The following is a 14,330-nucleotide window of genomic DNA, read 5'->3' as shown; positions in this document are numbered from 1 at the left end:
CAGCCCATTCCTTCTCTTTTACCCCAATGGATTTTTACCTCTGGTCCAACAGTGTGCCTACCTATTTCCAGACAAAGGCCAAATTGCCAGTTACCGTGTTAATGCTTCTGAACATTCTCTCTCGCTACCTACTTCCCAGTAAAAAATAAGTCCACACTCACCTCAACGGATGCCAACATGGACGTTGCTATGCAGAGATGTGGAGTGAAAAATAATTTCAGTCTCATGACCAGAATGGCTGCCAGGGAAAACGCTCCCAGTTGAAAAACGTTGTACATCACCTGCCGACAAAGTGCATATAATTTATATTTTTTAATGGAAAGAATAATAAACATATAGAAAAAGAAAATACTTTTAATTGTATTGTATAGTATCATATCGTAGGTAAATTTTCTGCCTCTCTGCCGGCCTCATCACCCTAACCAAAGTATTCAGATGTACAATATTTCCCACTTGTTATATTTGTACCAACATCGGTTAATAAAGGAAAAACACCATAATTAACAAATCATGAAGTCAAGTTAAGTTGTAACAAGCATACATAATTTCTCTCTTTTTGTGTATAACAGTAGCCTATATGTGGTTTCTGTCCCTTTGTCATATGTACTGTACGTACCTGTTTCTGTAGAATAAAGAAGAGCAATCTCAAGAGACAAATATCTGTATTTGTAATTATTCGTAAAAGTAGGGGATTAAAAAGTTGGAAATTTTTTGAATAACGGATGACTTTTGTTGGTCCAAGCAATTTGTTAAAACTAGATTCTACTGTAATTACTTTATATCTAATTATGAAATTAGCCTTATTATAGTCTGATAAGACGGCAATTGTTTGGTATTACTTTATCTACTCTATATATGGCATATAAAATCTTCGTCCTTAATCCACCGAAGCCTGAGTTGGGCCATGGACTAAAGACCTCTGACTCTTTCTATCTTTCCACCACTACTCTGCAAACACCACTGTTACATCGTCAGTCCTTTTTCTTAGGTCTTCTCCCCTTTGTTTCCTTCTCCAATACCAACTTTGGTATTCTATTTTCTTCCCTTCTCTTGGTATGTCCAAACCATCTTGATCTAATTTGTTCTATCTTCTCCCCGAATTTTTCATTCCATTCTTTCCTTTATTTCTTTGTTCCTTATCCCGTCTCTTCTGGTCGTACTCTGCATGCTCCTGGGAAATTTGCTGCTGATGCTGCCCTGATCTTTCTGTCTTCTCTCCATGATGTAGTCCATGGTGCAGCTCAATAAGTCAATATTGGGATGAAGTATAATTGATAAAGACCTCCTTACATTTGAGTTTCACTTCTTTTTCCAGATCAAAGTTCTCATATTCCAATGGAAGCCATTGGCTTGCTGTATTCTTCTACTTATTTTTTTGCTTATCTTTCCATTTGTTGATATTTCTGTTCCTGGGTATCTAAAGCTGTCGACGTCCTATAATAATACTTTGTTTGGTTCGATTTTCCCTCTCCCCTCCCAAGTTCTTAACACTGCCACCATCTTGATTTTCTCTTGGCTTATCTTTGTTCCCCATCCCTCTAGCTCCCCGTTCCACACATCCAGTTGATGATGTATTTCTTCTGTCTCCCATCAGTACTATGTCATCTGCAAATAGTCAAACCCTCAACTTCTTTCCATTAAGCCTTTTTTTATGTTCTTATGAATTTTATCCATTGCGATTATAAACAGAAGTGATGACAAAACACTTCTTTGTTGAAGTCCCATTTTTTTTTCGAACCACTCTATTTTCCCAACTCCTGTATTGACACAACTTAGGCTTGCGGTGTACATGTACATTGCTTGTATCTAACTTATAATTTTTGCTGAGATGCCCTTACTCTCTAGGGCCTTCCACACCATCTGTCTTGGGATACTATCATATGCTTTCTCAATATCTATAAAAGTCATTACTAAATCTTTATTGTATTTCCAACTCTTTTCCATCAGTAATTTCACAGAAAATTTCAGATCTGTGGTAGATTGGTTCCTTCTGAACCCTTGCTGTTCCTCTTCTAGTTGGTGTTCCACCACTTTTCTGATCCTGCACTCTAAAACTCAAAAATCTTGGCTGCATGGAGTTACAATGTGATTCCTCTGTAATTTTCATATTTCTTTCTGTCCCCTTTCTTAAATATGGGGACTATAATACCTTTTTCGCATTCAGATGACACATTCTTCTCTCTCCACTGCCTTCATAATCCTTGTTAGTCACTGTATCCCCAAGTGACCTGATGATCATATCCACTGTGACTTAGTCAATTCCCACAGCTTTGCCCATCTTCATTTTCTTTAACACAGTCTCCACTTCTGTATGTGTTATATCATCCCACTCTCTTTCTCCCCCTCTGCCCATTCTTCTATTGTTTCTTCTGCCTCCTTAGGTGTCTTCCATTGTATATTTAATAATTTTTGGAAATACTCCTAACAGTTCTTATTTTTGATCTTATTTGTCCTAACACTATCTTTTCGCCCACTCTTTACCAAGCCATACAATTTTTTTTCTTATTCCCTCTCATGTCTTCTCGAAATTCACAAGTAAATTGTCCCAACATTTCTTTTCTTCTTGTACTATTTTTGACATCTCTTTTTGGCCTCTTTATACTTGTGATTTCTCTCATCTATCTTGTCTCCTCTCTCCCACTTTTCTCATGCACTTTTCTTTTCATTTACTGCCTCCTTAATCCTTGCATTCAAACATGGAGTTGCCTCTCTCTTCTTGCCTTCAGTTCTTCTACATATATTGGCTGCATGTTTTACGAATGTTTCCTTAAACATCCTCTACTCCTCATATTTCCGAGTTTGGAATGTGGATCTGGAGTTCAGTCTGAAACTTGTGTTTCATTTCTAGTTTCAAAAATGGAGGTAAGATTTGGGAATTAACTTCCAAATCTTTCTCTTACCTCCTTCATTTTTGGTCTTGATCCAACACTCAATCTTGCAATGACCAATCTGTGGTCTCTATCAAAAGCATCATTTGGATCTGCAGTCATATCCAAAAGGTCTCTGTGGTTCTGCTTTTCAACCAGGAAGTAATTCCACCCATATCGAGTTATTTTTTTATGAATTCTTTCTAAACCAGGTGTTTCTAACAAGCATCCCATTTCATTCACAGAAAAATCAATCAATAATTTCCCTTCCTTATTTCTATTGCCATATCCAAATGGACCCATTTTTTCCAGTTTACTTCTCACCTTCCTACCTGTGCATTTAGGTCCCATAACTATGACTTTCTTGTCTTCATTACTACTAATATCTACAACAGGGATAAGACCCATAGTCTATATGTGGAACGATTCTTAATCCTCGTGAAAAATTACAGTGCCGATTCTTTGAATAATTTCCACCTAAAAAGTGCATAAGAGCATAGTTCGAAATGACACAGTCTTAACGACCCGTCAAAAATGCTGGCCGTAACGTGGGATTCTGTCCTCTGCCACATCATCAAATACTGGGAGCCATTTCAAATTATTTGGCAGGGTGCAGCAATCCCAATTCCGTAATTCGTCAACATTTTCAGCCGGGCCATGTTTTAAAAAACGTCTAGTCAATTTAAAACTCCGTTACGAATGCACATTTGTAAGCACTTTTATAGTGGAAAATTATTCAAAGAATCGGCCCCAAACTTGTTTGGGCGTGTTTATGATCGCTCTGTATATTTAAAAGATTTCAGAAATGAAATCTTTACAATTCACTGATAAAATTTATAGAAAAGGCATAAATATTATTTAAAATAATTTTCTTTATAATGTAATAATACTTTTGATGCGAATATGCGTTACTCGAGACGCAGATTTACAGGTAGTCCCCGTTTGACGCTTTTTGTTTCAATGCGGTTAATTACCAAGATTTTTGTCCGCCTGTCATTTTTCCACACATCGCGATTCTGGGCAGAGAGTACTCTACCCATCCTGATTGTCTCGACTAGTTTTGAATAATTGTTCCGTGCGTTCTCCAGTGGCAGCTTTATGGCAATTCATTATCATTTGCTTACCAAATGAATAACAAGAGTTGAAGAATCTCAGAAGCATAGACTGGGAACCAGGAATGTGCACAACTATTATTACAAATATTTTGTTTAATGCATTTTCCCTAAAAGTGGGATGTTTTTGGGCAATCTTTCATCTCAACCAAAGACTAATCCTTACTAAATTATGTAATAATAAAACGATAAGATACTTACCGCTCCGTCAGACATGTCAAGTTTGTATTTCTTGTATCGCCTTCCGAAAATCTACAGATCCGTTCCATGGAATGAAATAGAATAAGATTAAAATTTATTTATTATTATCAACATTAATATTTTAAAATAGTTAAATTCTTCCATCAACTATTTTTGAACATGCACGACAAAGTTAAAAAAAAAGTCAAAGAAAAATTTAAAAAAACAATATAAAAGTTAATTGGCCCGCTAGCTAGTAAAACTGCTGGCCCAAACTGTGGGAGTAGCAACATTAGATGTAATGTACAAAGTGCATCATCCCTAACCTGCATTGTTGAAGAGGTTGTAGTTGATGGTATTAAGATATATGTTATAAGTATTGATATTGATACTGGTTTGAACGAATTAGTCTTGCCTGGGAAAGCTGCATGGCGAGTGTATATTTGTGTGCTTGGATAGTAATGCAAAGTCTTCTCTATGGAGCAGTCTGGTCACAGACAAATAAGGAAATCAGTTATTAGAAACCATTGCAAAATGAGACTTGGTGGTCTTAAACGATCTAGAGATATGTCCGACTTTTGTATCCGGTAGAGGTAGCTCTTATATTGATTTGACCTTTACTATGCAAGGTATAAGTAATAATGTAACTAACTGGAGGTTGGTTAATGAAACCACTAGTGAGCATGAACTGATTATGTTTGACTGTGAGGTAGTTAATAATGTACATGATTCTCCAAGGTGTACAGTACTTTTGGTTACGATTTTACTAATGCCAATTGGAATAAATTAAAAATTTAACTTGCAAATTCCCGATCTTACAAAATTTTGATGTACTGGAGGACGAGTACGAGGTGATTGGGTATTGCATCTGTATATGGTGTAGTATCTGTTTGGCAATGAACTGTGCAATCTGAGGAAAGACAAGAGGTAAGTGGTGGTGATAAGTTGGAAAGCCTGAAAAATCAGATGAATAAGGGTAGAAGAATGTTTCAAAGATGCTCTGGCATTACTAAGCATGAGTACCTAAAGTGTGTATATCTCAATAAGAGGAAGTTAAATGAATTAAAGGTTGAAAGTTTGGCAAAGGTTTGTATGTGAGAAAACTAAAGGGAATCCCTGGAAATTGCCATATAAAATTTTAACTAAAAGGCTCAAGACTAATCAAATATTAGTTAATACAGGTTATGGTCATAATGAGTTATATAGTTGGACCTCGGTAGTAAATTATTTATTATTGTTCCTGTTTCCTGATGACGGTGAACCCAAAGCCAGAGTAGAGTAATGGTGCACGAGTACAATAATACTGGATATGTTGACAAGGTAACGGCAAATGGTGTTGTAATAGTCACTAAGGCCCAAAGAGTAGAAAAGCCCTGGGGCTAATAATATAACGTATGAGGTGATTGACAATGGTTTTGATATTTTAAGTCCTCATATATTGGGCATAGTTGGTTTATGATGTCTTCTCTAATTGTTGGAAACAGGGAAAGGTGGTTGTTATATATAAAGATGGTAACAGAGATAAGATTAATCCAAATCATACAGGCCCATTTCTTTAGTATCGTTGCTGGGCAAAATGTTTGAGCAGATCATTAATAATAAACTAGAGTCTGAAATTAAGGAATACAATAATGAATACCAATATGATTTTAAATTTGACAGCACAAATAGCTCTGCCAAGATTAAGAAAATAGAGGTGTCAGATAAGGTTATTAGTATATGGCAAGGCAGGTGAACAGGTACCAAGGGGGATGACTACATATAGATTCTTCTCCGATATAAATAAAAGATTGAAAGCTAATTGGATACACCCTAACTTTTACTCCTTCCAGATACCGGGTGGACATAGTAATTTTAGGAATAAGTTAAAGACATTCCACCTGGTCGATACTGATATGTGTGAGTGTGATGCCATAGACACTCTTGAACATTTATCTTAGACCACAGGTATTTTATTAATGAAATAGTAGAGATAAAGCATATACTAAATTCAGACTCCTCTCAAAGGGTAGCATTTAATGAGGTTTGCACCAATTTAGTGTGCACAAAAGATGTATAATGGTGCTTTTAGAATCTTAATCAATATGCTAAGTAATAGAATATTATAATATAATCGAGATGGATTGATGATAATGGTAATAATAATAAGCACAGAGCCGAAATGATTAAAAGTTGAAAGTTGAAATTTGGTACAGTTAGGGTATGTCATGAGAATGAACACTAAGAAGGAATTTTTTGAAATTCTCCCCCTTGGGGAAGAGAGAGAGAATTAAGGCTTATTGTGAAGAACTTGGCTTCTATTATACTATTTTAGATGTGATTTTTTGCATTTTTGATTACGTTTCAATAGGGTATGCCATGAAAATGCATATTAAGAAGTGATTTTCGAAATTCCCACCGCAGAGGAGAAAGAGAGGGTTAAGGATTACCCTGAAGAACTCGGCTTCTACTGTACTATTTTAGATGTCATTTTTGCATTTATGTCAGAAATCGAACATATTTTTAGACTCTTCTAAAAATTCTCAACGATACTTAGTGTTCCATCATATATAAAGTTGACATGGGGAGCGCATGCGCATAAGTTCACTTTATTCAAACTCTTCATCTTAATGTTCAATTTTATGTTTGAATTCATATTTATGAATGATTCTGGAAGATCCAGCTTATTTTTTGAATTTATTAAACCTGAAGAAGAACCCAGAAAGAGTTACGAAAACGTTTAATATTTATTACTTAGTGGTACTATGCACCAGTTGGTGGTTGCAGTGAGTCTTATTTATCATTATCTGCAAATCCTCTAATTAGTCTCAAAAGAGGGGGACTTATTTCTTGCACTCGATGAAAACAGGTAAGATCAGCTATAATCTAACAATCTTAATCTTTGCTATCATTACTTTTTGTCTGAGCAACACCGGGCTCATCTGCTAGTAAATAAATAACAATCTAGCAATGAAACACTAAATACAGTAGAGCCTCAAAAACTCGGCCTAATGTGGACCAAAGGGTGGCCGAGTTTGTGAAAATGCCAGGTTATCGGGAATGGGGTTAAAAAAATAAGTATGAGTGTTTCCTCAGAAAATACTGTACTGTACTTGTATGTATTGTTTACTTGAGAATACAACAGAGAATAAACTGCCCAAATACCCTTAAACAAAGGAAAAGTACGTCTTTTATGAAGGCATAGAGCCTTTACTACATGAAAATGAAAATTAATGAATACACTGTGTACAGTAATTTACCTGATAAGACAGACCTCAGAAAAATACTTTATGAGGCATAAAGCTGTCTTTATCATGAAAATTAATTAACTAAGGATTTTTTTGCCCTGCCAGGGTGTGGCCGAGTTATCCGGAGTGCCGGGTTATTGAGTGCCAAGTTTCGAGGCTCTACTGTACTAATAAGTAAAATCTCCATTAAGTCTAACACCTCATGAGATATGACATGTGACCACCCTCTCTCTCTCTCTCCATCCCCTCGACCTTTCACAACCAAAATTTAATAGCATCAATGTCCCTCATATACAAGACACCACAGCAAATTTTGTTACTTAATCTTTACCCCATCTTGAAATATTAAGCAAAATAGACACCAACACACACAAAATTTTACCTTTTTTTTTTTTACTTTTTGAATTCAGGAGGTCTCAAAACGTGGAGATTTGCTAAAAACTTTGAGGGTCAAATTTGACACATTTCCAATTCTTTCCCTTGTTATGTATATATAATAGCCAGGAAAGTAAAACTTAAACACCAATTCTTATAGTTATATTGGTTTTATGCATATATATCTTGGCTTTATGTTTTATAGATGTATTGTACATAGTATGAAATAAGGTATTGTTTTTAACTTAGTTAAGTTAGATATAAAATTTCAATAAGGTAAATATACCCTTTTAATTGTTACTGGGTCCTTGAGGTATTATATAGGATTTACATAGTTATAAATTGTTTTTAAGGTCTTAAATGGTTTTATGGTGCAGGTCTGGCTGCACTGGTTTTCAAGGTATTTAGGGTTATACAGTGTATAAGGTTTTAATAATGTGTTAAATTAATTGGTTTTTATTATGAGTCCTCTTCTGCTCGGGGAAGATACTACTCATATTCACAGGTTTTTTAAGGTATACGTAGATGGTGGTGACTCAAGTACAGTGGACTTGCTGATATGCCTTTGCAGGTATGGCAAGTGGTGGTGGTGCAATAACCTGGGACAGTAGGTTTGTCAAGAAATCCATCAGTTGGCACTAAGTAATGAATTGGAGTTAAAATTGTGTTTTAATCTTGCTGTAGAGTAACCATAAAATAAAATTGGAGATTGGCACTGCAGTCAATATTGACAAAACTAACTTATTGGAGCCGATTAGTCTAACGGCTCAAGCATCATAAAAGACGACAACAAATTTATTTAAAAATTTGTATTGTCTGTTTTTGTGTCGAAAAGTATGAGTATTTATTTTACTAACACATGCATTTTTATCATAGAGTCTAAAAATTAAAATAGCTTAGTTCAAAAATAAAAGTGACTGACTAAATATCATACTCAGCTCTTTAAAATACTTAATGAATCATCAAACACCCGACACTGAGAAATGTTTATTAAACAAACATTAAGGCAATATGATAGGGCATCTTCAGATGCAACTGAAATTCAAACGTATTTTAACTTAACATTTAAATGGCAGAATGTTCAAATGCTTTTACATTTAAATTCAAAACAAACTATTAGATAAATTAACAAATAAATAATAAAACAAAACAAAATATACTAAATGAGCTAATACAATAATGATGTAAATAATATAATAGAATAAAAATAACATATGTAAAATAAAATAAAAATGAAATAAATACACAAAAAATGCATCTAAGTATAAGGGCAGGTCGGGCTAAGAATTTTTGTATTTTAGTTTTTCTTTTATGTAGAATTTCCATGCAGAAGCTAGTCCATCTACATCCCTGGCATTAATACAATCATATTTTAATTTACTTTTATAGATTTCGATTTTTTCTTCGTGCATTGCTAACGATGGGGAACGCATAGCCCTGAGGATAGTCGCTTCATTCTATTTAACCGTAGAGTCCTCTGCTTGTGCCATACAGGATAATACTGTGTTGCAGTGCCCTTTATTAATGTCATATTTGTGCTCCTTAAGTCTGATATCTAAATTCCTTCTTGTGACCCTACTATAGTCCTCCTTAATTAATTAATTAATTCCTAATTTTCAAATGGAATTTTGTATATGCCCACTTTTTCTTCTTTTTTAATCACATCTTTATCATTTCTTAAAATACTGTATAAATTAGGCACTCATTTGAAAACTATTTTTGAGTGTTTCTTGTCTGATACTTGTTTTGTGATGTCCTTGATGTTTTGATTATAAGTGAACTTGGAGATTTTAAACTAATTTCTTTGGGTTATTATTATATTGCCTCCTTTATATCTTTTAATTAGTCCTTCTATTGTATTCTTTTTATATCCCAGGTTTGAAGCTGTTTCTTTGATTCTATTAATTTCTTTGATCCTGTCCAGCATATTAGAGCAATATGAATAAGCACCTCTAACGAGTACTTGAAAGGTGGACAGTTTGTACCCCTAGGGATTGTTTGAGTTAGCCAGAATGTATAGTGGACTGTGTGTTGGTTTTATGTAGTTGCCTGTTTTTATACCATCTTTCAATTGGATGTCTATATCTAAAAAATGTATCCATTCGTGACTTTTTTGCTCAAGTTTAAGTTTTAATCCATCATCGTTGCTATTGTTGATTACCTGTACAAACTCTTGTATTCTCTTGTCATTTTTCCAAAGAATGCACACATTGTCAGCATACCTTGTGTAAAATACAATATCCATCCTGCCCATTGATGACGCTCTTCTCCAAGTTCCATAGTCTAGTTCACACAATAATTCTAACATCGGGCTTCCCATAGGTACGCCTTTCTTTTGTCTGTAAGCTTGTTTATCGATGTCAGGATTATTGTATGAATTAGTCCTACGCAACTTGATATAAGAACTTGTTTTTATTATTTTTTATAAACTATCTCTATTCGGCAATTTTTTTGGCAAAATCGTTAATTAGTTTATCATAAAACTCATTTGTGGTTGATTCCATCAAAGTATTTAAAAGCTCTTTTTCTATTGAAAGCAATGCTAATGATGACAATATTTCCTCTGAGTGTTCCTTGCAAATGTATCAATTCCCTTTATGGTTGAAAAACTGCGTTCAACAGATGCACTCATAGATGGTACCATAAAAAATTAATGATATTAAATCATATAATTCTTTTAGTACATGCGTGAATGCATGTAATCTGGCTGCTTTACACGATTCAAATATTTTGGCCGTGGAAGTTGTCCCACATTTGACAATACAGCGTTTCCATTGGGAATACGCATATACAAACTTATATTTGAATATACAATAGCAATCTTATCATTGTTTTTCACACGTATAGAAATTCGTAATAAAATATGTAATGCGGTTATAATAAAATATTAATTTTAATTAATTCAAAGTACGTTAAAATATGAAAATAATTGCACAATATGTATTTATATTTTAAAAAATATAAGAGAAGCGGCGCTTCCACAACTTCCGTGGACGGCACGCCACTGCTCGTTTATTTTCAAGTATGATCTCGCCATTTTATTGACTGTTTCTACATGCCACACACCGCAATTTGAGTACTACGCTCTAAATATAGATAAAAATATGTTTTTCATGACTCATTGTAAGAAATACTTTCGCATTGGTTTCGTTGAAATCGGATAAGTCTTTGTNGTTCTCTAGTGGCAGCTTTATGGCAATTCATTATCATTTGCTTACCAAATGAATAACAAGAGTTGAAGAATCTCAGAAGCATAGACTGGGAACCAGGAATGTGCACAACTATTATTACAAATATTTTGTTTAATGCATTTTCCCTAAAAGTGGGATGTTTTTGGGCAATCTTTCATCTCAACCAAAGACTAATCCTTACTAAATTATGTAATAATAAAACGATAAGATACTTACCGCTCCGTCAGATGTGTCAAGTTTGTATTTCTTGTATCGCCTTCCGAAAATCTACAGATCCGTTCCATGGAATGAAATAGAATAAGATTAAAATTTATTTATTATTATCAACATTAATATTTTAAAATAGTTAAATTCTTCCATCAACTATTTTTGAACATGCACGACAAAGTTAAAAAAAAAGTCAAAGAAAAATTTAAAAAAACAATATAAAAGTTAATTGGCCCGCTAGCTAGTAAAACTGCTGGCCCAAACTGTGGGAGTAGCAACATTAGATGTAATGTACAAAGTGCATCATCCCTAACCTGCATTGTTGAAGAGGTTGTAGTTGATGGTATTAAGATATATGTTATAAGTATTGATATTGATACTGGTTTGAACGAATTAGTCTTGCCTGGGAAAGCTGCATGGTGAGTGTATATTTGTGTGCTTGGATAGTAATGCAAAGTCTTCTCTATGGAGCAGTCTGGTCACAGACAAATAAGGAAATCAGTTATTAGAAACCATTGCAAAATGAGACTTGGTGGTCTTAAACGATCTAGAGATATGTCCGACTTTTGTATCCGGTAGAGGTAGCTCTTATATTGATTTGACCTTTACTATGCAAGGTATAAGTAATAATGTAACTAACTGGAGGTTGGTTAATGAAACCACTAGTGAGCATGAACTGATTATGTTTGACTGTGAGGTAGTTAATAATGTACATGATTCTCCAAGGTGTACAGTACTTTTGGTTACGATTTTACTAATGCCAATTGGAATAAATTAAAAATTTAACTTGCAAATTCCCGATCTTACAAAATTTTGATGTACTGGAGGACAAGTACGAGGTGATTGGGTATTGCATCTGTATATGGTGTAGTATCTGTTTGGCAATGAACTGTGCAATCTGAGGAAAGACAAGAGGTAAGTGGTGGTGATAAGTTGGAAAGCCTGAAAAATCAGATGAATAAGGGTAGAAGAATGTTTCAAAGATGCTCTGGCATTACTAAGCATGAGTACCTAAAGTGTGTATATCTCAATAAGAGAAAGGTGTATAAGAGGAAGTTAAATGAATTAAAGGTTGAAAGTTTGGCAAAGGTTTGTATGTGAGAAAACTAAAGGGAATCCCTGGAAATTGCCATATAAAATTTTAACTAAAAGGCTCAAGACTAATCAAATATTAGTTAATACAGGTTATGGTCATAATGAGTTATATAGTTGGACCTCGGTAGTAAATTATTTATTATTGTTCCTGTTTCCTGATGACGGTGAACCCAAAGCCAGAGTAGAGTAATGGTGCACGAGTACAATAATACTGGATATGTTGACAAGGTAACGGCAAATGGTGTTGTAATAGTCACTAAGGCCCAAAGAGTAGAAAAGCCCTGGGGCTAATAATATAACGTATGAGGTGATTGACAATGGTTTTGATATTTTAAGTCCTCATATATTGGGCATAGTTGGTTTATGATGTCTTCTCTAATTGTTGGAAACAGGGAAAGGTGGTTGTTATATATAAAGATGGTAACAGAGATAAGATTAATCCAAATCATACAGGCCCATTTCTTTAGTATCGTTGCTGGGCAAAATGTTTGAGCAGATCATTAATAATAAACTAGAGTCTGAAATTAAGGAATACAATAATGAATACCAATATGATTTTAAATTTGACAGCACAAATAGCTCTGCCAAGATTAAGAAAATAGAGGTGTCAGATAAGGTTATTAGTATATGGCAAGGCAGGTGAACAGGTACCAAGGGGGATGACTACATATAGATTCTTCTCCGATATAAATAAAAGATTGAAAGCTAATTGGATACACCCTAACTTTTACTCCTTCCAGATACCGGGTGGACATAGTAATTTTAGGAATAAGTTAAAGACATTCCACCTGGTCGATACTGATATGTGTGAGTGTGATGCCATAGACACTCTTGAACATTTATCTTAGACCACAGGTATTTTATTAATGAAATAGTAGAGATAAAGCATATACTAAATTCAGACTCCTCTCAAAGGGTAGCATTTAATGAGGTTTGCACCAATTTAGTGTGCACAAAAGATGTATAATGGTGCTTTTAGAATCTTAATCAATATGCTAAGTAATAGAATATTATAATATAATCGAGATGGATTGATGATAATGGTAATAATAATAAGCACAGAGCCGAAATGATTAAAAGTTGAAAGTTGAAATTTGGTACAGTTAGGGTATGTCATGAGAATGAACACTAAGAAGGAATTTTTTGAAATTCTCCCCCTTGGGGAAGAGAGAGAGAATTAAGGCTTATTGTGAAGAACTTGGCTTCTATTATACTATTTTAGATGTGATTTTTTGCATTTTTGATTACGTTTCAATAGGGTATGCCATGAAAATGCATATTAAGAAGTGATTTTCGAAATTCCCACCGCAGAGGAGAAAGAGAGGGTTAAGGATTACCCTGAAGAACTCGGCTTCTACTGTACTATTTTAGATGTCATTTTTGCATTTATGTCAGAAATCGAACATATTTTTAGACTCTTCTAAAAATTCTCAACGATACTTAGTGTTCCATCATATATAAAGTTGACATGGGGAGCGCATGCGCATAAGTTCACTTTATTCAAACTCTTCATCTTAATGTTCAATTTTATGTTTGAATTCATATTTATGAATGATTCTGGAAGATCCAGCTTATTTTTTGAATTTATTAAACCTGAAGAAGAACCCAGAAAGAGTTACGAAAACGTTTAATATTTATTACTTAGTGGTACTATGCACCAGTTGGTGGTTGCAGTGAGTCTTATTTATCATTATCTGCAAATCCTCTAATTAGTCTCAAAAGAGGGGGACTTATTTCTTGCACTCGATGAAAACAGGTAAGATCAGCTATAATCTAACAATCTTAATCTTTGCTATCATTACTTTTTGTATGAGCAACACCGGGCTCATCTGCTAGTAAATAAATAACAATCTAGCAATGAAACACTAAATACAGTAGAGCCTCAAAAACTCGGCCTAATGTGGACCAAAGGGTGGCCGAGTTTGTGAAAATGCCAGGTTATCGGGAATGGGGTTAAAAAAATAAGTATGAGTGTTTCCTCAGAAAATACTGTACTGTACTTGTATGTATTGTTTACTTGAGAATACAACAGAGAATAAACTGCCCAAATACCCTTAAACAAAGGAAAAGTACGTC

General features: G+C 34.4%; 1 protein-coding gene across 2 annotated transcripts in view; it reads right to left on the bottom strand.

Annotated features, from left to right (window-relative positions):
• The window catches only part of LOC111635894 (probable C-mannosyltransferase DPY19L1), a 71,496-nt gene that overhangs the window by 5,795 nt on the left and 51,371 nt on the right, over window positions 1-14,330 (bottom strand). For both annotated transcript variants that reach the window (XM_023381019.1, XM_023381018.1), the window contains 2 exons: window positions 4,181-4,231; window positions 162-281 (listed from right to left, as the gene is read on the bottom strand). In XM_023381019.1, the coding sequence (XP_023236787.1) occupies window positions 162-281; window positions 4,181-4,231 (171 nt within the window). The remainder of the gene's footprint in view (window positions 1-161; window positions 282-4,180; window positions 4,232-14,330) is intronic.

The sequence above is a fragment of the Centruroides sculpturatus genome, unplaced genomic scaffold (assembly GCF_000671375.1).
Source record: "Centruroides sculpturatus isolate CEXI.00-Female unplaced genomic scaffold, Cexi_2.0 scaffold933, whole genome shotgun sequence".
Lineage (NCBI taxonomy): Eukaryota > Metazoa > Arthropoda > Arachnida > Scorpiones > Buthidae > Centruroides > Centruroides sculpturatus.
Note: the sequence above shows the minus strand (reverse complement) of the source record. Positions and strands in the feature narration are given on the sequence as shown.